The 24,610-nt window shown below is 40.2% G+C and overlaps 2 protein-coding genes and 1 long non-coding RNA gene across 6 annotated transcripts in view; 1 reads left to right on the top strand and 2 right to left on the bottom strand.

Annotated features, from left to right (window-relative positions):
• DYNC2I1 (dynein 2 intermediate chain 1) overlaps positions 1-6,938 on the bottom strand; it is a 31,390-nt gene extending 24,452 nt beyond the window's left edge. Inside the window, exons 1-6 of one of the 2 annotated variants that reach the window (XM_084509997.1) lie at positions 6,812-6,938; positions 5,212-5,305; positions 4,565-4,618; positions 1,803-2,238; positions 1,186-1,238; positions 227-550 (exon numbers count right to left, since the gene is read on the bottom strand). In XM_084509997.1, coding sequence (XP_084366123.1) covers positions 227-550; positions 1,186-1,238; positions 1,803-2,061 — 636 coding nt within the window. In that variant the 5' untranslated portion in view covers positions 2,062-2,238; positions 4,565-4,618; positions 5,212-5,305; positions 6,812-6,938. The remainder of the gene's footprint in view (positions 1-226; positions 551-1,185; positions 1,239-1,802; positions 2,239-4,564; positions 4,619-5,211; positions 5,306-6,811) is intronic. The other variant, XM_084509998.1, reaches the window with a different exon arrangement.
• A 1,252-nt stretch (positions 6,939-8,190) lies between these two features.
• Positions 8,191-10,790, bottom strand: LOC311433062. The gene is made up of 3 exons (XR_014690536.1): positions 10,720-10,790; positions 10,100-10,187; positions 8,191-9,287 (listed from the first exon to the last, which is right to left on the bottom strand). It is a non-coding gene; the product is annotated as an uncharacterized lncRNA (long non-coding RNA).
• Positions 10,791-13,404: 2,614 nt separating this feature from the next.
• Positions 13,405-24,610, top strand: part of ESYT2 (extended synaptotagmin 2) — an 80,569-nt gene continuing 69,363 nt past the window's right edge. Inside the window, exon 1 of one of the 3 annotated variants that reach the window (XM_084510023.1) lies at positions 13,405-13,890. In XM_084510023.1, coding sequence (XP_084366149.1) covers positions 13,537-13,890 — 354 coding nt within the window. In that variant the 5' untranslated portion in view covers positions 13,405-13,536. The remainder of the gene's footprint in view (positions 13,891-24,610) is intronic. The other 2 variants (XM_084510021.1, XM_084510022.1) reach the window with 2 other exon arrangements.

Below are 24,610 nucleotides of genomic sequence, written 5' to 3'. Positions count from 1 at the left end.
ATTTTATGAAAAAATAAACTTCTAACATACACAAGTTTCCCATTTAGATTTCACGGGTGGAATCAGCTCTGGTTTAGGACACTTAAATGCATATGTAGTATGTTCACCTACAACCTTAGCCTCAAATTTCAGAAAATGTTGACATATGATCCTAGTGTTTTCATAAATAACAATATATCAGCAATTAGAGTGATAAGTTAATGTATTTTAGCGTTAAAAAACTAACCCTAAGATCATGCTTCTTTCTTTCATTTTCTCCACTTTTTACTCTTTTATTAGCTTCTGTTGGATGTCGTCTGTCTCCATGGGAAGATCCTTCTTTAGATCCTTTTGACTTGTGCTTTTCTTCCTCTTCCTTGTCATAAGGTTTATGACTTCTCTCTTTTGAAAGCCTCTCTTTTCCTGACCTAAAAGAATGTCCTTGTTTTTCCCTGTATCTCCTCTTTTCTTCTTTATCCAGCTCTTGATCTTTCTGCAACTTGTGTCCCCGTTCACCTTCTTCAACTCCAATTGCTAAAAATTTGTCAATGCCCTTTTTGGTATTGTTATCCTGCAATGAGAAAAACAACATTAAAGAGTTAGAAAGTTCTACAAGACTGTTTTATTTTACAAATCCATCATTTTAATGGTCAAAAATAGACAGATTTGTTAAATACCAAATCTCTTTCTGACAGCGCGGATCTTCCAGCCAAATTTTTTATCAAATATAATAGCGAAGCAACTAACAACTTATCACATCACTTGAGATTCTGAATAGTTCTTCAGAAACACTGCTTAGTCGGCTACAGAAAAGTCTTTGGATTATGTAATCTTTACACACTAATTTAATTCTTTATTTACTAGGTGATCTATCATAAAATGGGATGCATACTTACCAATATCCTTGTAATATATATAGCAGAAGGAAAAATTTGATGAAGCTGTACAAAAATAAAGCTGTTTGCTACCCAAATTTCATTTTACTTTTTTTTTAATTATTATTTTTTTTTTAAAAAAAAAAAAGGTAGTAAACATTTCCTTAAATCAGAATGGTTCAGATATATTTTGTTATGTATTTTGTACACTTGTGAGAACCTTACTATATATGGCAATCTTGAATTTCTAGGCTGGGGTCTGATTTCTTCATTATTTTGCAATTTTATCTTATTTCATTACAAAACACTTCATTCCTTTCTCTTTCTTTACCTTCTTTCCTGTATGTCTTCTTTCTCGCTCTTCATCTCTTATTTTCTCCTCTTCTGAAAAATATATGTAAAAATTAATGAGCAGACTTTATTATATTCAAACTCTGTATGTAATTAGCTCCAGACTAGAAAAGAGCATTTCAGGGATATTGATTTCTAAAACATAATAGCTTTCTATAATAACAGATTGTTCATTTGAAATTCTCTCTCCAAAACTGGTTATTCCTGTTTCCTTCCTGGTGAACCCATCTGCTTTAAATTGTCTTTTGTAATGGTAAGAGAAATGACACATGCTACTAACTTCAGCAATAACCCTGCAACTTTGGGATTCAAACTGATCACTCAGTAGACAATGCCTGGGCAGGAAGGTACTTATTCTTTTCAAGTCAACTGACCAACAATAGCAGTGAAATTCACTATCTCTTCAGAGGAAAAGAAACCAACATCAAAATTCAAAAAAGCACCAAAATAAAACTAAGTTATGAGAGGATTCTGTAAAGATTTATATTTCAGTAGTTACTCCAACGTGCCTGTGTTCATCCTCTCTGTACAGCTGCACAGTACTTCTACCTAAATATCAAATATTTCAAAGTAAAAGAGCAACACAAAGCAACATACCCAAACGATGTCTGCTTTTTTCTCTTTTTCTATAATGTTCTTTCTCTCTTCCTTCAGATGGTTTCAGATTATTTTGCAGGTCTGTTTGCTTTATCTCATGTATTTTATGCTTTTTATCACGTTCTCTATCACTCTCCCTGTCTTTATCTTTCGGTACACTGTATCTTTCCTTATCCAAACTTGGCTCTCGAAGCTTATCTCGGTGTCTCTCTCTGTCACGTTCTCTGTGATGTTCTTTTCCCCTTTCTCTCTCTCTCATTTTATCTTTGTCTCTTTCAACAGATTTAAATCTCTCTCTCTCTCTTGTTCTTTCCTTGCTCTTCCCTCTGTCTTTGCGTTCATCTTTATGAGTGCCTGTGTCATCAATAGCCTTCTCTTTCTGCAGTTTCTTTTCTCTGTGCTTTTTGTCTTCATTTTGACCCTCCAGTTGTGATGCCTGGAGTACAAATAACAATAATAATAATATATCAATTAATTTAGCAATCTATTTAGATATAATATATACACGTGAAAAAAAAAAAAAAAATCAATTTCTGGGTTGCTAACTGAATTTAATTTCCTTACCTGTATTAAAATGCTGATATATCTCTAGGCTTACTTTGTATGTAAAATTGTAAAACACCATGTCTGTAATTCATTGTAAAGAGAACTAGTAAGTGAGATTCATAAGCTGCATTTTCAATGTCTGTGGAAATAATTTGGTAAAACAAATAGTGTAGAACTGTGCATCCCGCTTAGAGTTAGGTCAAAAAATTACTATCTTAAAGCTGTTAGCTCATGTAGACAGAAACTATGCCATCTTGTAAAATACGTAACAGAAATAAAGAGCAATGATAGATAACTGGGCATCCCATAACTGCCTTTAGAATAGAAGATTTGCTTTTACTTGAAGAGAAGGCAAAATACAGCATATAAAAGTTGTGAAAGAAAATTTTTGGCCTAGATCCCATGATGATGCTACTATTCCTATCTTTGTTTTTATTTTTAACATTATAACAGATCATATTTGAACCTTCTTGAATCAAGTACCAAAACTCCCACTAGTTTCACTACATCCACGATTTCAGCTATTTATTTAATGCAGAACAAACAGAACTTTCTTTGATTGCAGTCAATGAGTACACTGAATTAAACTTTATCCATCTGTTTCACAGAAATGAAAGCCCAACCACACTACTTCTGTTGGAACCAAACCATTTTGTCTCAAATTTGTTTGCTTTACCCTATCTGGAAGTAGAAGAAATGTTACTGAGTATCTAAAAAGTACAAAGTACTTATACTGTAGCACTGGCATTGAAGCAATGGGGAGCTTTGAAATGTAATTGGCAGAAAGCTAGGTGGACAAGATGAACAAGTAGGGTATCTTTTATCAAAGAATTAATGAGGATCTGCACAAGACAGAAAGAAATATATGTATTGTAAAACACCTCTTAAAAAATGCAGCACAGAATGAATATGAATGGTGTTACTAACTGGTGACTGAATGCGTATTTGGCCAAACGTCTTTGGAGAAAGTGATTAACCAGTTTAAAAACACATGACAAACATAATAGATAATGACAGCAATTACAATATATAATATGCGTGTAGGAAACTGAGTAAGTACAGCTTAGATTTGGGCAGTGGGCAAGTCAGATACCACTGTTTTATTTGGCCACTCTTTCTGCGAAGAAATGTCTCCTCATTTCCAACCTGAACCTCCCTTGGCACAACTTGAGGTCATTCCCTCTAGTCCTATCACCAGTTACCTGTGAGAAGAGGCCAACCCCCAGCTCCCCACAGCTTCCTTTCAGGTAGTTGTAGAGAACAATGAGGTCTCCCCTGAGCCTCCTCTTCCCCAACCTAAACAATCCCAGTTCCCTCAGCTGCTCCTCACAGGACTTGTGCTCCAGGCCCTTCACCAGCTTCGTAGCCCTTCTCGAGGGCCTCGATGGCCTCTTGTAGTGAGGGGCCCAAAGCTGAACACAGCACTCGAGGTGCGGCCTCACCAGAGCACAGTATAGGGGGAAAATCAACTGCCTGGTCCTGCTGGCCACATTATATCTGACACAAGCCAGGATGCCATTCTTGGCCACCTGGGCACCCTGCCAGCTCATGTTCATGCGAGCATCAGTCAGCGCCCCCAGATCCTTTCCCTCTGCACAGATTTCCAGCCACTCTGCCCCAAGCCTGTAGCACTGCAAGGTGTTGTTGTGGCCAAAGTGCAGGACCCGGCCCTTAGCCATGTTGAACCTCAGCCCATTGGCCTCTGCTCACTGACCCAACCTGTCCAGGTCCCTCTGCAGGGCCTCTCTACCCTCCAGCAGATTGACACTTATCCCCAACTTGGAGTCATCTGCAAACTTACTGAGGATACACTCAATTCCCTCATCCAAATCATCAATAAAGATATTAAAGAGGATGGACAAGGCATAGTGTCTAGTGGAACAAGTCTTCATGTTTGCTAATCTTCTCTGCTTAGATTGTCAATAAATGACAGTTGTGCCAAGGGAGATTTAGGTTGGAAATTAGGAGACATTTCTTCTCAGAAAGAGTAGATAGGCATTAAAATGGGTTGGCCAGGGAGGTGGTGGCATCACAGTCCCTGGGGGTGATCAAGGAAAGGTTGGGCATGGTGCTTAGGGACATGGTTTAGTGGGTGACATTGGTAGTAGGGTGATGGTTGGACCAGATGATCTTGGAGGTCTTTTCCAGCCTTAATGATTCTGTGATTTCTGTAAGGTAACTTAGCATCAAAAATAATAAAAATAAAATAAAATTACCCTAAGATGTTTCTTAAGTTCTTCTGATTTCCAAGTATCTTCTTTGGTTCTTCTCTAGAACAGAAAAGACAGCAAAAGGCAGTAATCAATTTGCAGTGAAAAATCATTTAACAAAGAATATTTTTTCAAAGGAAAGGATCAAGCTATATATGGCAAGTAGTACAGTACCCTATATAAAATCCCAAACATATAATGCATGATTGTTATTTTTTTTAAGGTACATATCAGAAAACAAAGTAAGAATGTTAATGATGCTAATAGCCTAAAAAGAGCATAGTCGGTAGATATTAGATAAGGCAGCTTGAGATTTATTTTTAAAACAGACCAAAAAAAAATGTAGCCAACATTTAGACTTGATTTTCCAGTGCCCAAAAAGGTACATCTGCCACTTTTCTGAGGTCAACAATTTTCATCTCACTACCACCACCAGAATATGATGCTTTTTATATATGATGATTTCCCACTTCATTCTTTGCTTTTGCAGAAGACTAACAAATAGAGGGACCCTTTTTAAAGTTTGAAGAAATGTAATACCTTTGAGAGCACTGTCCCTCCATCAGTAAGTACAAAAGTGTCAGAGGAATTGCTGTACGTATAGAAATAAATGTTTAGGACAAACTTTAAAAGGATTTATCTAAATTGCTCACCTGGCTACTAATTTAAAAGTCCCCATACACTCATTTAAATCCAAAATAAGATTAGTTATTTAAGCCACACTGAGATTTAACTCAATTCATGCACCTGAGAACACAGAGAGCTCGTTAGTGCCACAATTTCCTGAACTCAAGAAGTTCTATGAAACAATTTGCATTTAAACACCTGTCCCCTAAACTAAAGATCAAGCCTTATGAAGTCAGCAAACTAAGCATCCTCACTACCTCAGAAAACCTCTTTAAGACATCAAGAGGGGGCTCTTCACTCATAACCTGGAAAAACTGGAGTTTTTCAGAACTTACTCTTACATTCTGTTTAAAATGTTATTCTTATCGTTGTTAAGAATGTATGATTCCATGATTCTAAAGAAAAAGAAACAAAAGCAGTATGATATATTTCTGCAGTCTTAAAGCCAGAGAAAAGTACTTCATTCTTCACATATAAATACTTCTTTCTTTCATTTCCAATATGAGATAACTATCTGAGAGCTCTCAAATTGGTAAACAGCATGAGTGAGAGCCTTGATTTGACAGAACAGAAACAACAGAAGGAGGCTTTCTCAAACAGTGTGGCTGTACAAATGCCTCTGGATCTTTGACAGTCTTAAAAACATGCCAGCACACCTGAAAAAAAAACTAGATCAAAGTTTAGCATTCCACCACAATTCACTAGCCCATCTCTTTTCAATAAAGAGGTTTGTGATGCACCACGGGTAGTGAAACGGTGTCAAAATGAAAGCCTTTAGAGTGCTTCAAGCCTTTAGACTTCAATGTAATGAAGTGCCACAAACCTTGCCATGCTTTTTTTCATGGTGCTTTGTTTTGTATGCTCACTAAATAATTAACTGTAAAATCTACACTGAAAATAATAGTAACAACAAAAGTGATTTTCTAAATTACTTTTTCTAAAAATTATACCACAATTTATATATATATATTTAAATTTTGCAAAAATGCTCATGATTTTTCCAAAAAAGTTATGTGATACCCTTGCTTTTCCAAGTGAAGATGTAACATAATTGCACACTGATACATTGTAGAAGTTGTTTGTTTGTTTTTCCCTTTGTTTTGGAGCTCTATGAACTTTTCACAACACAGCAGCACCATGCAAATGTTACGTAGGTCCCTAAAGCACCAAACCTCATCAGTTACAGAAGTAGCAGCTATCCAAGATCTGAATCAGGAACAGCTTCGGGTGTTTTCATCAACAACCAGATCCCTTCAGCAGGGAGGTCTGTGCCTGATGCAGCCACCCCAACGAGAAGAGTTATTCCCCTAATGGAATAACCCTTATTCCTCAGGGGATGCAAGGAATAACGGCTTCCTCACGCCACGTAGGTGACAGTTTCATCGTTGCGGTGACAAAACCGGGAGACTTGAGTCCCAGGGCAGCAGCAGAAGAGCTGAGGCCGCCAGCTGGCTGCACCCCTTCACCCCCAGGGCCAAGCCGGACGAGGAACGGCCTCGACCAGCAGCGGAGGATCCCGGCTGCCGCCCCCGCCTCCTCCCCTCAGGCTGCGGGCCCTCCTGAGGGGCACGGGGGCGAGGCGGTCCCCTCACGCCGCACCCGCAGCCCCGCTGGCCGGCCGCTCACCTTATCGCCCTCCATGGCAAGGGGGAGCCGCGTCCCACCGCCACCGGGAGGGCACGAAACGGCGGCGGGAGGGCGTCCGGGCTCGCCTAGCGACCGGCGGCGGTGGGCCGGGCGGGGAGGGAGCGGGGAGCCCGCCCCGGAGCGGGCGGTGCTGCGGCCGCACAGCGTGAAGGGAAGGGAAGGGGAGGGCGGTGTAAAATGGCGGTCGGTTCGCCCCTCAGCCTCGGCGTGAGGAGAAACGGCGGCGCCGCAGCAGCACGTGTAAAGAGCTGCAAATGTAAAATGATAATAATCGTATAAATAGCATCAGAGCTGGTTTCTGCAGCAGGGAGCAAAGGACGGCCTGCGGGGAAGGCGGGCGCTGCTTGCACGGCGAATATTTGTACCCTGTCAGCGTGCTGCGCGATTTAACGGGCTGACTAAAAACTCCCCTGGGCACTTGAAGTTTGTTTGTTTGTTTTCTTTTTAGTGGGACAAAAAAATAAAGTTGTAACTACATGAAAGGGGGGAGTGAGTTTACTGAAGTATTTGCTATTAACATTTGTAGAAAGCTGCTTACCGAGGGGAAAAAGAAAAGGCATTTTGGCATGTGGGAAACAATCGTGAAGTTCAACAGGAGTTGTCATTAGACTTCAGAGATAAAATTTAACCCTGAGTTCTTGGCCTTAAATAGTCACTTGGCAAGTATATACAATGGAGTACATCCTTGTATGCAGATTTCTCGTATCCATATTTTCTTGCTTCATAACATAAAAAAGCTGTAAAGTTATCTCTCTGACTGGAATATGAAGTATGTTCCTTTATCATGTATCACTAAAGCAAATTAAGCAATTAGGATAAAAACAATGATATTTAAAAAGAAAAGACATTATGGCTTTTAAGAGCTATATTGCACTAAGCGTCTATGAATACTAAACTATTTATAAACATTCATATGAATAATTTAGCTGTCTGGCAGAGCAATAATAATCCATAAGCATTTTTTATATCTTCTTCCCTGAAAAAGCAGAAATGCGTGTACAAATCATCCTGGATTAATTCCAAGAGCTTTTTAGCCAAGGTGGTGAAGTGTTACAAGCGCATGGAACTATGCATCTGCTGAGTAAAGGATATTCTGCACATGTGATGTCCTCCATACAGAAGCTGAAGGACAAAAGCTACCTACAAGTACTCTAATTCAACTTATTTTTAATAACAATACAGCAAGCACATATTACTAAAACTAGTAAATGTGACAGCAATACCAAAGACTGGACAGAACAAAATCTCTTTTTTTTTTTTTTTTTTTTTTTTTTCAAATTCTGGATGTACCATCTACTTCTTTAGAGGGTGCGTATGAGTTAGATACCAAAACAAACAAACAAACAACAAAATAACAGTTTTGGCTGCCAGTAGCTTTTTATTCCCCCTAGCAGAGTATACTAGTCAAGTAGCTCTATGACAAAAATCACAGATGTGGGAAGGCACCACTAGAGGGACTGTACAGAATTTTTCAAAGCTTAAAGCCAGTGATCAAACAAGCTTAACTGCTGCATGAGAATGCAAGTTGGAGGAACACCTGTGGAACAACAGAGCTAAAATTTGTGCATGTCTTTGTTTTTCCATCATTTATCAAAATAAATGATAGTTTATCACCAATCTAGTGAGGAAAAAAAAAAAAAGAAAAATATGTCAGTTCTACTGTTTTTCTAAAAATGGGTATTAGAGTCATGTGAACACATGCAAAAAAAGAAAAAAAAAAAAAGACATGCATCTGTTCTATCACTATATAGCATAAAAGGATGCCCTACCTTCTCTTGGAAAGAAAAAGGTGTTGTAAGCTAGGCCTTTGGTAGCCCTGAGAATTTTAATAAGATTGTAGATAGTACATGCTTTTGTATTTTGTGGCTTGTTCTTCACCTGCACTATCTGAAAAACAGGAATACATAATAACAGCATTTTACACTTCATAATAATGTGCTATTATTTGTCTTTGGATGTTCCTCTAATCCTATGATGCAATATCGCTTTTTTCTCCATCTGTGTATGGACTTACATACCACAGAATTACAACAAAAAAAATACGAGAAATATGTACTCTCATGGGGAAAACATGTCAACCCTACACCGTGTTTAAAAATGATCATTCCTTTACTTAAAAATAAATAAATAAATAAATAAATAAATAAATAAATAAATAAATGTTTTGTATGAAGGAAGAGACTTACCAGGATCTAGACTTTGTAGCTTCCCCCCTTCCCCCCCCCCCCCTTTTCTGTTGAATTCTGAATTTCTGGTGAATTCTGAGATTCACCAATTTCTGCTGAAGATAAGAAGAAAACTCAAATACTATCATCAGTATAGGTGCATAAATGATCTCTCACAAAGTGTTCAAAATCGTTTTGGTAGTCATTCCTCCAGACTCAGAAACAGCAAAAACGTGGATCTCTGAAGTGACCTATGTGCCTTGAGTTTTGAGCCATAATTTGTAAGAGTCCTGTTAGGGGGAAAACAACAACAACAACCACAAACAAAAAAACAAATGATGATTAAGGTGAAAACTTAAGAACATATAGTGGAAAATACATACGTCTAACAATAAATATTTGAGCATCTTATCATTAGTAGAATTTATGCATTCAGTGAAAATGAAGGCAGATTGGGTTATATCAGAGATACATGGGTTTGTTCCAAACAACAGAAGCTCTATATACTGATGGTAGAGTCTTCTAACTCTTTCTCTGCTACACATTAGATAATTTGAAGCAGGTAGAAAATATTCATGCTATATACTAGATGATCTGAAGCAGGTTGAGACAGCAGGACAAAATCAAACCCAGAAGTACACTTAAATAAAAATATGTTTTACATTAATAATTCCTTTTCTTTTTTTTTTTTTTTTTTTTAAAGCTAAAACTCCTATCTGTGTAACCATTCTCATATTTCTATTCATAGTTAAAGATTTCTATTTGGTAGTTAAAAATCTGTAGAGAAAAGCTGCATACCGAAACAAAGCTGTTGACTAAAATAAGGTCAAATCAAGTAAGTATCAAATACTGGTCTTCAGGAAGAATAGTTGTTAATCTGGAAGCAACAATTAAAATTGCTTCCAAAACATATTTTGTTGTGTGAAATTCAAAGAAGTTGGGGGAAACCTAGATTTTTCTTTTTCACCATATGAACTAAAATTTGCCAATTTTTCTCATTCCTACCCCTCCCCCCCCCCCAAAAAAAAAAAAAAAAAAAAAAAAAGATTTATAACCAGGATCTTTCTAGGAAGCTATTTTCAAATACAGTATTGGTACTTACTGGATAAAAGGCATCACAGCAAACTACTGTAATCCCAGGTTTTACTCCAATGGAAGCTATTGAGTTTTAACCAAATAAAGAAGGAATCCTACAAAAAGGGGAAACAAACAAAAATGACTAAGAATGTGTGTAAAGGAATATTGTAATCAAAAAGTATTAATTAAAATTCCAAGGAGGCAACGGGCCTACAAAGCAGGATATGAAAAGAATAAATATTATCTGAGATAAACATAATCAGCTCTGTAGCTGATATAATTCACTATAGGATACTTAAGAAAAAGCCAGAGTGATCTCTGTGGTATAAGTACTTCAAGTGTTCTTGACATGTTCAAGAAGACAGCTATTGTAAGTATCAAAAAAACAGCAGTATCAGGAAATATGTGAATTAGCTTAACAAACTGAAGTTTCTGGAGCAAATTATTCAGCAATTTGCCAACACCAACAAAAATACAAATAAATAAATAAATAAATGAAAGAGTAAACAAATAACTTCTGTTTATCAGGAACATTGTATCAAGTACTCTAAGAAAGTGACTTTAACTTAACCCTCAAGCAGCAGCGTTTGTATCTTAACAAGACTCTTTTGTCTCTATTATAATAATGGTATGCTAATTTCATACCACCCAGTTTCTTCACCAAAATACTGCGTGAGGCCAAGTTGGTTATCTGCAGAAGTTCTAAGAAGTCAGCTGTAACCTCTTTATCAGAACTTTCTCTTGATGTTACAGATAAATGCTTTCAAATCAATATCACAAGATCTTGCTTTTGTTTTCCTATTTGATTGGCGCTGTATCACTCACCTTTAATTCTAATTAATCAGACTTCTGTATCGACTAATTCATCAGTCTGGCCAGGATCAATGCTAGGTTGTCAGGCCTACAATTATATGTTCGTCATGCCAAATGCTACTACAAGATTCATTTTTTTCTACTGTGCTTCTCTGATATATTATTATTGACTGTACGGGGTACTCTACCAGTTCTATATCCAGCTCATTTGCAGAACGCACACCGAGACATAAAGGACAGCAGAATAAAATGTTGCATATGGTGAAGTGTTAGTTGGCGTAACATCATGTTAATTCAATCACTTTTTTTTCTCATATTTTGAATTTTAATTTTGGTTTTTGGTACAGTAATATCCTGATTCTGATACTGTGAAGCTAAATAGGGAAGTAAAATGGAGCAATGGAGTCCAAGACCTATAATGAAGGGATTGAAAAAATGAGAAAATCATGACAGTATTTGCAGTAATTGAAGGAGCCATCAAAGAATATGACCACTTGTACTAGGTGTTACTCAACCTTAGGACTGAAGAATTCACAAGAAAGTTTATATAAGCAAAACAAGTATTTAGGAATAGAGTAAATGCAAACAAACAGACAACACAAAACCACACAGACAAACAACCCACAGCCACATTTACAGTAGTTTGATATTATTGGGATCCAAATGGGTCACAGTCACACTCGATATCCCCAGTTTAAAAACAAAACAAAAAAACAAACAAACAAAAAACAAACAAAAAAACAAACAAAAAAAACAAACAAACAAAAAACAAACAAACAAACAAAAAAACAAAACAAACAAAAAAAACAAAAAAAAAACAAAAAACAAAACAAAACAAAACAAAAAAAAAAAAAAAAAAAAAAAAAAAACAAAAAACAAGCTTTTATAGAGTATTATGCTGCCCTGCAGTTTCCTAACCATTTGGGAGGAGTGTTGCCAGCAGGTCAAGGGAGGTGATCCTCCCCCTCTACTCAGCCCTGGTGGTGCCACACCTGGAGTCTTGTGTCCAGTTCTGGGCTCCCCAGTACCAGAGGGACATAGAACTACTGGAGCAAGTCCAGAGGAGGGCTTTGAAGATCAGAGGATTGGAGCACCTGTCGTACAAGGACAGGCTGAGAGAACTGGGCCTGGTTAGCCTGGAAAAGAGAAGACTGAGGGAAGATCTCATTGATATATATAAATATCTGAGGAGAGAGTGCTGAGAGGTTGGAGCTGGTCTCTTCTTAGTTGTGCCCAGCAACAAGACAGGAGGCAACGGGCACAAACTGAAGCACAGAAGGTTCTGGCTCAATGTGAGGGAGCACTTCAGAGGTCCCTTCCAACCTCACCCACTCTGGATTCTGTGAATCTATAGCCATTTATTTTTCTTCGAGTCATCCATTGTGTTTAAGTGCAAGCATGAAGGGAATTTGGAAAGATGATACAAGAACAACACAATCAGGTACCAAGATCTGGACTGTTTCCAGTTTTGCTGTACAATACTGGCCAAACAGCTTTATCTTTTGTGCCATTTCCTTTCTGACTTTCCATTTCTCTGGATAATTGAGATGAGATTGTTTTCATTTTTTAAGGATGTGAAGCTAACATAGCTTCCCTGCTTGTCATTTATGTTTTTCATAACTTTTTAGCCTATGGGCTAAATTTGCTCTCCCCTGCCTGTCTCAGAGCCCTGCAACTTTTGTGAAAGTTGGCCGAAGAAAGGAGAAAGAGCCTTGACTGCCCCGCTGAGTGGAAGATTGGGCACTTATATCCAGATAAATAACACTCCTCATAAATGCTGAGATTAATCAGCAAGGGTGTACCAGCAAACTGATAAGCAAGGAGAAGCAACAGCTGCCCCTCCCAAAATTGGTGGGGTTATATTATTGACAAGATAAAGGAATGGTAGGAGGAAGGTGTGTGAAGCAAGCATATCTACAAAGGGACATAGGATGCAAACCTGTAGAAAATCAGGATTTATTAGTTCTGCAGAGCAGGACTTGTGTAATCCCAAGAGTCTGGATTGTCGGTACCACCCCAGGTACTCCTATATATTAACAAGATGACGAAGGAGGCAGCTTTATCTGAGGATGTGCGAGCAAAACTTCAGGCGGCACCTGTTGTAACTCAGTCGTGGAGTGACCAACTCCTGGCTCCCCCAAGCCGTGTATCAGCCCATCTTTTAATAACATCCCTCAACAGCAAGCAAAGGAAAATACGAAGCTTTCCACAGAAGGGTGTAACAGGTGGAAACCTTTCAACCACACGCGTGGCTACAGAGAGAGGGGAGAAGCCGCGGCGTGTCTGTGGGGGGGCACGAAGCAGCGCCCAGGTGCCCGCCATCGCCTGCCTCCTCACAGAGCTCCGCCACCGAGCGGGAGCCGGGAAGCGACGGGGGAGTCCCCTCGCGGCCCGGCTCTTCCTTGGGCAGGCCCGGGGCGGTGGAGAGGGAACCTCGGGGCCGCCCGGGATTGCGGGAGGCGGCGGCCGCCACAGGAGTGGAAAGGGGCGGCCGGCGCCTCCCCGCGGCTGGGGCCGGGCCGGGCCGAACGCGGAAGCGGGCGGCGGCTGGTGTCGGTGCGCGGCCAGCGGGGCCGGGCGCAGGATGCGAGGAGGAGGAGGAGCAGCGGGAGGAGCGGCAGCAGTCGGAGGAACCGCCGCTGCGGCAGCATGAGCGGGGCCGCGGCGAAGCAGCCCCCCGGAGCGGGGTCCGCGGACAAGGCGGCGGCGACGGCGGCCGCCGGGGACTCGGTGCCGGAGACGCCGCCGCCGTCGCTGCTGAGCGTGGACGTGACGGGTTTGGTGTCGCAGTTCGCCAGGAGCTTCGTGCTCATCTTCCCCGTCTACGTGCTGGGCTACCTGGGGCTGAGCTTCAGCTGGGTGCTCATCGCCCTGTGCGGGCTCTTCTGGATCCGCAGGCACCGCGGCGGCAAAACCTCCCGCCTGGGCCGGGCTCTCGCCTTCCTGGAGGACGAGGAGGAGGCGGTGCGGCTCAGCGTCTCCTCGGCGGATCTGCCCGCCTGGGTGAGTGCCCAACAACGCCCTTCGGCGCTTCCGAGGGAGCAGCCGAGCCCCGCGGCCGGCCTGGGGCCCGCTGGTGGCCGCCTCCTCCTCCTCCCCGGGCCGCTGCAGGCCTGTAGCTGGAAGGGAGGAGGCGAGGAGATGCCGGCGTTGGGGTGCCCGGACCCGGGACCGTCCCTCCGCCGCGGTGGCCTGGCCCCGCCGCCGCCTCCCGGCCCGTTAGCGCCTGAGGCGGCCGCCCTGCCGTGCCCTGACCGCCGCCGCGGCCCGGGTTTCCCTGGCAGAAATAAACTTTACCTCAGGCTTTGGGTTGCCTTTTTAATTATTTTGTATTTTTTTTTCCCCCCTCGGATGGCAGCGACGCCCGCCTTTGGGACGTTGCGAGGTCTCTGCGATGTCTTGTGACTGGGGAGAAAGGTTTTATTTTTTTCTTGAAAAGTTGAGAGCAGAGGCTGACAAAACCAGCGTCTTAACGGCTTTAAATAAAGTGTTACTTAATAGGCAATGACAGAAAAATGAGGTGGGATTCTTGGCTGGTTCCAGGGCTGTGAGGGGAGGGCTAAGGTGAGGGCGCTCAGGTGGCTGTATTCGAGCATCGCTGTGGTTGGCTTTAAAAGGTTTTCTTCGAAAGTGGAACATTCCTGTGAAAGTTTGGGGCTTTCTAATGGATATTTACAGCTAGCTGAAGCTCAGCTTCACAGCTGGCTACTAGCTCTTTGTAATTTTTACCTGTGGCGTTAAATTTCTTTAAACACAGCTAACAGCCAGCCACCCAGCAGCGCTCATCAAGGCCTCGGGTGTCCTGTTCTGCTGGGGTAATCGGCTGTGAGGAGCTTGGTGCTATCTTAGTCTCCACATCAGAAGTCTTGGGGATTTCTGCTGAATCTTTCCATGGAATTTTGTTGCTGCCTGTTCTCTGCTCAGTGATAGCCATGCATGTCTCTGCAGGGTGCTCTGTGTGCCTGTGCACCAGGCAGGCTTGCAATGTTCAGTATGTAAGTTGTGGTCTTCTTGTCATCAAATTGTACCTGATGTGACCTATCCCAGCTCTAACAAGGAAGTTATGTGAGTTTCAGACATCCAGAGTGAATATAGGGTATAGGTGTGAAATGGGAGGCTTCTTACTTCTGTTTTATTGCATCTTTTATCCTAGTTCTTTTTTTTACAAGATCGTGGTAAACATGGGAACTGTGTATAAAAAGAGATGAGGTGATTTTACTGCTTGAAGCTGAGATACGAGTCTTAAATAAAGTGTCCAATAGCTCTTACGTTAGCTCTATGGGTTCTCTTTTTTTTCCTGTTACCATGCAGTCATATAATGGAAATGTTCTGATTTGACGCATTTAAAATAAATTAATTGAACCTGGGTTTGTTGTGAGGGCTGTGTAAGTTACTATGTGCCAGTAACTAGGCAGTGGATACTCCAGCTTAGTGCTGTGTGTAAACTCTAAATTGTAATTAGTTACCTTTGATAATATAGCAATTAATTCTTGCATGGAATTGGCCAAATACCTACAAATTTAGAAAGGGGCCTCTTGACTTGAATGTATGCTGTGGGTAGAAATTCATAGAGAGAAATGAGTGCTGGCTGCAAGCACCTGCATATCATAGTGCTGTCAGAAAGCAATTGATCAGTATGCAGTGTTTCCCTGAAGGTGTGACTGTCTGATACATCAGTTGGCAGTTGTATTGTAAATCACTCTTTCCTTTTTCTTTTTCTCCCCCCTTTAATCATATTGTTAAATCTTAAAGGTCTTGTTTCTTTTCCTTCTGCTAACTGTATTCTATATTCTGGAAATATCATGCATCCAAATAAATGTAGCTTCCAGATTGATTGGACTTCTGTTTTCCAGGCTGCATTCAAAAGTGTTTTTTGTCTGCTCTCATAGTCATTAAGCTTCTAATTATTCTTTTTGCTATCTGTGTAACTTGTCTTGGACAATGGCTATTCTCTTTCCTTCTCTTTTCTATTTGTTATCCTAGAGTATCACAAATTTCAATCATTTTGTGTAAGACAGTGTATGGAGCCTGATATCTCTTACTATTGATTCATTACTGTTGTTCCAGTTTATCTGTCTAATATGAGCTCCAAACTAGTGTGTGCTCTTCTGGTTTCTGATCATGGAAATAGTTAAAATGCAGCACTGTCCTACCCAAGTAAGTTAAAATATAGGGCATTTTCTATTCTTCAGGGACTGAAATTGAGATGTAGTGAGCTTTTTTTTTTCAATTAATATTACCTAACATCCCAAACACTTGCTTCTTTTTTTTTTTTTCTATTGTTATTGGAAAAGAATCTCAGGTGAGCAGCAATGTATGTAAGGTGTGATTTTTATTAGTTTTTTATTTTATTTTTTCTCAAACCTGCATTAGGAGTGATTACTGCATAAGCCATTTATCTCAGTAATACTTTACTGACTTACTTATTTTTAAGAAAGTGGTTATTGCAGGAGTAATGTGTTAAGATTTGTCCTGTGACTATGCTTAGTAATGATTTGCAAGTAATACTATTGTGCTATCACACTGCAGTTAGTAATGTTAATTATTAGTTTCCTAAAAAGATTTAATTTTTCCATAACCAGATGGTTATATGATAAGAACATTCTGTTCTGTGAAAGGAATGAATTCAACATGAATATAAGTCATTTGAAATGTAAATACTCCGTTATTTAAAATATTATGCTTAAAGATCACACGCTAGAACACAAACTCTGCGGGAAGCAATTTTTCTTCTCTGTTCCTTGCACTTTGTATTACTAATACAAGTGGATGGGATCAAGAAATAGTTTGTTCACTCTTGTAATAAGATCTGTACTCATAGGCCTGCTAACGTGTAGTTATAGCTCTGCTGCATGTTTGGGAGCTGTCACTGGTTACATGGGGTAGGAGGGAGGAGAGTTGGGCACTTTGCCAAATCATTTGAATTAGGCAACAGAATTTACAATGCAAAATGACTTGAGATCAAAATGGTCTTTAAATAAAGTCAGTGTTTCCCCTGTCTTAGCAACGTTTCATACACTGTATGTATTTTATACTGGAATAAATGTAATTAAGATGCAAACATATATAAGGAAAGCAGCAATTAAGAATCCTTACTTTGAATAGGGAAGGTAGGAAACCAGGACTGAAACTTTAAAGGCAAGGCATCATGTTGCTTTAGATGATGAAATTCCATTACTGTTTTAGAAATAGAAGTGGAGTAACCAATTTACTTCATTCTTTCTCAAAACAACCAAAAAAGTTACCTCGTTTTGCCATTTTAGGGGATTTGGGGTTGTTTTATGTTACTTTCCTGATATATTTGCAGTTACTGTTCAGCATTGTTTTGGATAAGTAAAATTTACTCCTCTTTTCTTCAAAGTATAGATAAAAGGCCATGCTGACTTTTTTCCCCCGGATTAATTGTAAATTTGGCCTTGTACCAGGGCCTGTATCTGTGCAGTCTGTCAGCAGTCAGCAGGAGACCAAAATAGGAACAAATCCTAGCGGTTTTAGATAATTGATTCTGAAAACATGTTTGGACATTTTTTTTTGTTTCTCTTTCCATGTATTATATTATACAGAAACTGAAGTAGTGTATATCTTTGTAGTAAAATTAGTGTCATATTAATATATTGATTACAAATTTGTGGTAGTATTTTGCGTATTATAGACTTGAGCTTCTGCTGTAGTTTGGGGTGATTTTTATGGTGGCATTACTGATTTTCTTATCTACCTTAAGGTAAAGGAAAAAACCTGCCCAAACTGAGATAAATGTGTGACTAGTCACCTGTTCAACTAAGCTGATATACAGTGGTAAAGAAACTTGATACTTACTCCTCTTGGGAAGTGGTATGAAATTCTTGTGCTCAGGTAGTATTTTGAATTGCTGTACCATCGCTACACCTGTAGGGAAGATACTTGTGGGTACTGTTTCTGGTAGATGCTCATGTACAGCTCCAGTAATCCATGAATTACCAACCCAGGATTAGATGAGTGTTTTTGCAGTGGTCCAGCAAAGTATGGCTTCTGTGGTAATTGCATACTTGTTAGCTGAGTGTTGGATTGAATGTTGAACAAACCCCTAGTGTTCAAAGGATCACAGACTGTTCTGGGTAAAAGCAGGCTTTGGAACATGCTTGAGAAAGGAAACTATGATTTGTAACTATGAGATGATTTGTATTTAATCATGTGTATACTTTTTTTTAAAACCCTTCTATGAGCTTCTTGTAAAATACTGCAGCTATGTGGTTAGGGGAATCAGTAAGATTCTAGTACTTACTGATATTAGGAAGGCGGACCCAGTATGTTCGTGGAAGAAGAACAGTTAAGCAGGTCTAAGTGCAGATTCATATCCTGTACAGAGTTGCATCTGCGGAGTATAGAGGATCGAGGTGGTGGTGCTCTTACGTGTATTTGATATGACAGCTTCTGAGTGCTGTAAAATCAAACCTGTGAACTGGATCTTAGAGTGATAATTCAAGACAGGAAGCTCCAAAGACTCTGTACTGATGGCTCTTGAATATGTACTCATTAACCCTGATAAGCAAAAGGACTTCTGCAATGCTAACTTGTTTTTTAATTTCCATAGAACAAAAAGAGCTTGCTCTCAACTTGTGACTTCAGTTAATGCTGTTAGCTACGTGAATTATAGGTGAGTTTTTATGCAGCATACTAAAACATAAAATGGCGGATATGAGACATTGTTACACATCTCCTCATCCTTTCCCCAAACGTTAGTTAAGAAAGTTAGATTCAATAGAAAAAGGACTTCCATGTCTATCTCCTTAATGCTAAGCTGCATCTAATCAGTTTCGATGGTGAGTGCTGCAGATGGCCATATCCTGTGGGCTGCCAGCCTGCATCTGGAAAGCATGAAACAGCGTGAGTGAGGATGGAGTAATAACTTGTGAGTACTGAACAACTGAAGTCCACATCCTTCTGCCTGACGCATGCTTGTGACAACTGCCTTCTGTTCTAGATGCCTGATAGTGTATGTATGCACACATGTACTGTATGGTTTAGTGGCTGTGGATTTTCTATTTAAAAAAAAGAAGTTTAATTTGGTTCAGTATTACTTTTTGTACCTCAGAAGGTAACCTGGGTGACTTCTAAGAGAACACCATAGATAAGAGGCATGTGAACGATGGTGCTAGGAATGGAGAACCAGTGGCGGGGGGGAGAGGGGACGGGACACTTTTATGTTTGACATTGATAATATCTTCTGTTTCTCAAATAAAGTTTTCAAATTTACTGTATCAAAATGATGCTGTGCTGATTTCTGTCTCATACTGCTTTCTGTCACGTAGTAATGGGGTAAGCATCATTGTATGATTCATACAGAAAGATCCTTTTCCAGAGTGTTTATGGTAGAAAACCATGTGATGAGCTGATGTTTATCAACATATCAAAATACTGTAGAAGAAAAATATTGACCTGAAAATATTAGTATGCTTTTGAACTGTTTTTAGGTACAACAGACATTCTAACTGTCTGTGTATAATGGATTTTTTTTTTTTCAATATAACAAGCTGATGCTATCCAACAATTATCAGTGACTTTTGTGATGTGCTGTTTGTCTGAGTAACTGAAGTTCTGTGCCTTTGTATTTTGTTTAAATTTTACTTTCACTTTGGTCTGCCAGGGTTGTTTCCATGCCAGAATAGTCTTTGAATACAGGGGTGGGGCCACCTTGAGCCATATTTGAATAGGTAGGAGTCATAAAGATCTTGTCAGTAAAGACTGAAGCTTTGTGGAGGGGGGGAGGAAGGAAGGCTAGAGTAACAGTCATCCTTTTCTGCCTCTTCCACAAGCTGCTTCTGGCTTTAGAGAAGAATTTACTGCTTCTCGAGACTGTTGGCACATCACAGAGTGTAGTTGGATATGCATTCTAAATTATATTTTTATTTTTATCTTTTTGCATGTGAGAGCCTGCTGGAAAATAGGAAGATGAATCAAGGTTATTATCAAAACATTTTCATAGTAGTTTACAGTAATGACAGCCTGCTGTAGAAATTTTAAGCATTCAAAACAATTCTTTGGTGTCTCGTTCCTGTATTTTAAAATGAAAGAAGAGGTAGCATTTTGTTTTTAGTAAGATAAAAATCTTTGTCTTAAATAATTTGCTTTATATTGCAGTTTATTTCCCATTTATCCAGCCAACGTTAATTATAGCACAGAAAAAGCTTTCTAATTGCTGAAATTGCCTCGAGTGTAACTTTTTGGAGCTTTGCAGCAATTTCTTGCTGACCATATGCCTGAATATGAGGTATGGGTTTATGGAAGCTGTTTTCAAAACGTGTTTTGAAGTGAGGTTTTAAAAGAATGCTGTTTTTTAAATATTCCCTGTAGTGTCTGAAAGATGCTTTGGTAGAGCTTTATGTAGTGTATCAGATTCTGAAAGCAATGGTTAATGATTATAAACTGACCTGTGTCACTGATTTGGTGTGTTTCAGCATGTAAACACAAAGGAATCAATAAATAAAGAGTATGGTCCTTCTGGAAGCATTACATAAACAAGAGATTTTTGTATTAGACACTGATAATGTAGGTAGAGAGTTGTTCCGTACATTTTTCAGCCCATGAAGTCTCATCTTTCTCTTTGTTTTCCTTATTCTCAGACAATATAAATTAAATCTGATACTATTCTTTCCTGTGGAAGATTGGAATGGTCACCCCACCAGCCAAACTTCAATCCTTGTCTTTTGATGGTGTGTGTGAGCACTTAATGAAAATAAAATACGAGTTACTCAAGTGTGAGTAAGAACAGTGGGAAAGGGTATTTTGGTAAGAAAAGGGGGGTGTCTTAGCTTTAAACAGCTGTTTGAGTTAAATAGGTTATGAAACTGAACTACTTAGGTCGAACATCTTATCATTTGTATAACTTTTGGATTGTATGGCACTTTGGTACTTCTGGTTAAGATTTCTATCAGTTGAATGAGGAAAGTATTCTTTAGAGTAAAGAAAGAAGATGTTAGATGGGAAAGAGTCAAATCAAGAATTTGCTAACATCGGCCATTTGTGCAATGGTTGAAGCTGGTTGCCAGCGTGGTGTGTTTGACAGTGTATGTGGTTTTCCAGGATGGCTTGAACTCACCCAGGACCCTTTTCAGTCCCCTGTGCCATACGCTAAATGCTTTTCTCATTTTGCAGCAAAAGATGAGAGGATCAAAACAGCAGTTGCTTTTCTTATGCAGTCTTAATACCTTTTCTGAGGAAGATTTGATTTCTCACTGGATGGGAGTAGAGTTCTGTTGGGGCAAGCAGGGAAGGATGACAGTGTGACTGAAGATGTACGTGACGTTTTTGTTTTGGAAAATAAGGATGCAATTTAATTTTTTCTTTCTGGCATTTCCCAACTTTTCTGTGTTCTGATTCCATGAATGTCATTTTCTGTCATTTCTTCACTATGCTTCTAATGTAAAATTTGTGACTAAAATGATCCAATCACAAAATGGATCATTGTCGTGGCTGGATAGTGGTGCTGTTCAAACTTTCCGCATGAGCTAATGGAGTAACTGGTAGCACTTACAGATTTCCTCTCCATTGACTTCAATTAGTCAAGATTAAACTTGCTTTGTAAGGAAGTTTCATTACAAAGGTGAGGTTCAAGAATCGGAATTGTAGAATCACAGAATAGTTTGGGTTGGAAGGGACCTTACAGATCACCCAGTTCCAGCCCCCTGCCGTGGGCAGGGACACCTTCCACCAGGTCAGGTTGCCCAAAGCCCACTGTGTCCCTTACTGGTTTTTGAGGGCCTGCGTTCAGCATGTATGTTGTGCTAAATCCATTCCGTTTGCCTCATCTCAAGATACTTTGCGTTGATCTTTTTCTTGTTTTCAGGTAAGCTGTGTCCTGTCTCTTCTTGAGTCCCATTGGGGTGTTGTTTTAGGAGGGGAGATGCTCCTCAGCCTTTTTGCAGTCATTTGATCCCCATGCCCAGCCCAATTTTTATTCCCACATAGCTTCTACCAAGCTCCATGTACCAGTCTTTGTTGGACTTGCAGAGCTCTTGTTTTCTTTGCAGTTTAAATGGTGCAGCCTCTTGACAGTTCTGTTCCGTTTATGTGCTCCCTGTGATCTTAAAAGAAGAAAGTGAGAATTTTCAAGCTTCTTCCCATTAAAGATTTATATACATTCTTATTAGGAAGAAACCAGCATCGTGAAGTCTTATTTGTAAGCAAAGTCCTGCTTTCCTCTGTGTTTCGATAAGCTTACTGCAGAGAGAATCAGGGAGACCAGTAGTTAAAGTGAATGATTCTGCAATGAAAATAGTTAAAGTGATGCTGCAGTTTCCAAACAAAGTAAAAGTGCACTCCTGCCAAAATTTTAGCTGTCCTACACCCAGGTGCATTTCCCACTGCCTTCCTGTGCCATCATTAGCATTTACCTGGCCAGCTAATCACAGGTTTTGTCAGGTTGGATGGACCTTTGAGCAGCCTGGGCTGGTGGGAGGTGTCCCTGCCCATGGCAGGGGGGTGGAACTGGATGGGCTTTAAGGTCCCTCCCAACCCAAGCCATTCTGTGATACTACAAAGCCTGTGGTCAGTTTTGATGTGAAATGAAGCAATGCCTTTCGTGAGAAGACCCTCTTAGCAGGGAGTGGCAAGTAACCCTGCCGAGATACCTTTGATGGCGAGCACAGTGTGAACCTGACCAGTTTATAATGCCGAGCTGCACATCCAGCTTCTCTGATAACATTGAAACAGGCCTGTTAACATACCTAATTATCAAACATATAAACCCTAAGTACTTTGAGCCAACTTCAAAGCCAGCCCCATTTTTAGTGGGTGGTTGGATCAGATGAGCTCCAGAGGTCCTTTCCAACATGTTATTCTATGATTGTTTTTGTTTTAAGCTATCGTTTAATTAGCTTTCAGTCTCCAGCTGCGGCTTACAAATAGTAAGAAACCTTTTCTGCATAAAGCACCAGTATTTACTTAACTATTAAGTGTACCAGCAACAAAAGTAGATGATGGCTATCTTTAGAGAGAGGTTCTGTGGGAGGCAGTGAGACTTTTGAAGTCATTCAGATGCCTGTCAGCTAAATAGCTAGTATTAAGGCTCTGTGCAGCAAATTGCTAAAACACAGCATTTTCCGCTGGAACTCCAGTTATATAAATAACCTTTCAGAGAGGAGCGTTCTTGCGTGAGTCACTGCACCAAGTTTTGTCTGCTACACTCCTGATGTGACTACAGGACTCTTGTCAGCGCTTGGAAACCTGAAGCAGGGCTAACGGTTTTCAGCCGAAGCAGCCCAGGATTCTGCCTCAGGAAGTTGTTACTAGAAATACGAAACTAGATTTACTTGGCTGAAAATAGCCGTCACATGATGGACGGGCATTACATTGTCATTTGGCTGTCCTTATCATATAGCAGCCTGGGTCAAGTTTACGTTAGGTCAAAAGCAGACTCTTTCCCCTGAGAGGTTTGTGTTTGTGAGTTCAACTGCACACCTTTTTTACGTCTGTTTTAATGAAGACTTGAATTAGAGAGTTCAGTACAGGCTCCAGCCCTATTGTTTTCATAACCTTTGTTTGCATTCCTTCCGATAGATACTGGCTCACGTGAGTTATCCAGACCGACTGAAATAGTTGCTTTGGGGAAGGTTTGGAAGATTAACATGTGAAATTCAAAATGTATTCCCAACCTGTTGTCTGTCAGTATCCCATCACTGTTTTAAAGGGCAGGTGGGAGGAAAGCAGGTGAAACTGTCTAGAAGTGCAGTGCCTTCCTGCTTTGTTTTTAAAAGTAACCACAGGATATGCTTAAGTGTGAAGGTGCCCATAAATCCTGAAGTGTTCTGGTTTGAATTAGCCCTGCAGTATTACCATCCGCTCTTCTGTTCTTAAAAGTTGTACGTGTTCAGTTAGGAATTGCTTACTGGGAAAAAATGGCTTGTGGGAAGGAAGAAAACTCAGGTAGAGCTTAGCAGCTGAGGAAGCTCTTAGTTTGGTATTTATGCACTATTACTTCTTTGTATTATGTCGTTCTTCAAACCTTATTTCAGCTCTGCATACCTCGATATAAAATCATGTGTGCTTTCCCGGCTGCCGTTTCTCACACAGCATACTTTGCGGGCTGCGAAGCCTTGAAATCCAACAGTGAGTAAGTTTACAACTTTACATCCAAAATCTCAACGAGAACTGGTGTGGCATTCCTCTGCAGGGAAGAGTTTTATGAGACAGGCTCTGAGGTGTTTGTGCAGCCTTACAGAGCAAGCCCTCGGGGCTTGTTGGGAGTTAGCACGTTTCACCCGTTTGCATGTTTCCAAGCAGACTGTCATTACCGCAGAGAATATATATTTCGTTTCAAGAAATACCTTCTAATTTCTTTCCTTTCCCTCCACCCAGGCTGTTGATGGATCCGGTTAGTCGTTGAACTAGGATGCTAACCGCTCTTGTGTGCGTGGCTAGGAAGTTGTCTTAGCCTAGTAATCAGGTTTATGGTGCTGACTAACTATATATATTTTAAACTACTGTGTTCCTCACCCAATTACTTTCCTCCTAAAATACTTGGAACTGGAAAGAGAACGCTTTTCCACCCACCCACCCTCTGCCAGTTAAATGTCAAATAGCAGCCAGGAAATAAGGGAATTTTTCCATGCGGTAGGGAGGTGGGGGGGGGAATCAGGGCTCTGGCTTTTGAGTTGTATGTGGTACAAGAATATCTGATAGCGACAAATCAGGTGATTGATGAGGTACGGCTGATAAATTAGATTAAAATGTAGTTGTTTCTCTGTCT

The sequence above is a fragment of the Aythya ferina genome (genome assembly GCF_964211825.1).
Source record: "Aythya ferina genome assembly, chromosome: 2".
Classification (NCBI taxonomy): Eukaryota; Metazoa; Chordata; class Aves; order Anseriformes; family Anatidae; genus Aythya; species Aythya ferina.
The sequence above is the reverse complement of the archived record's forward strand: the minus strand, read 5'-3'. Positions and strand labels throughout refer to the sequence as shown.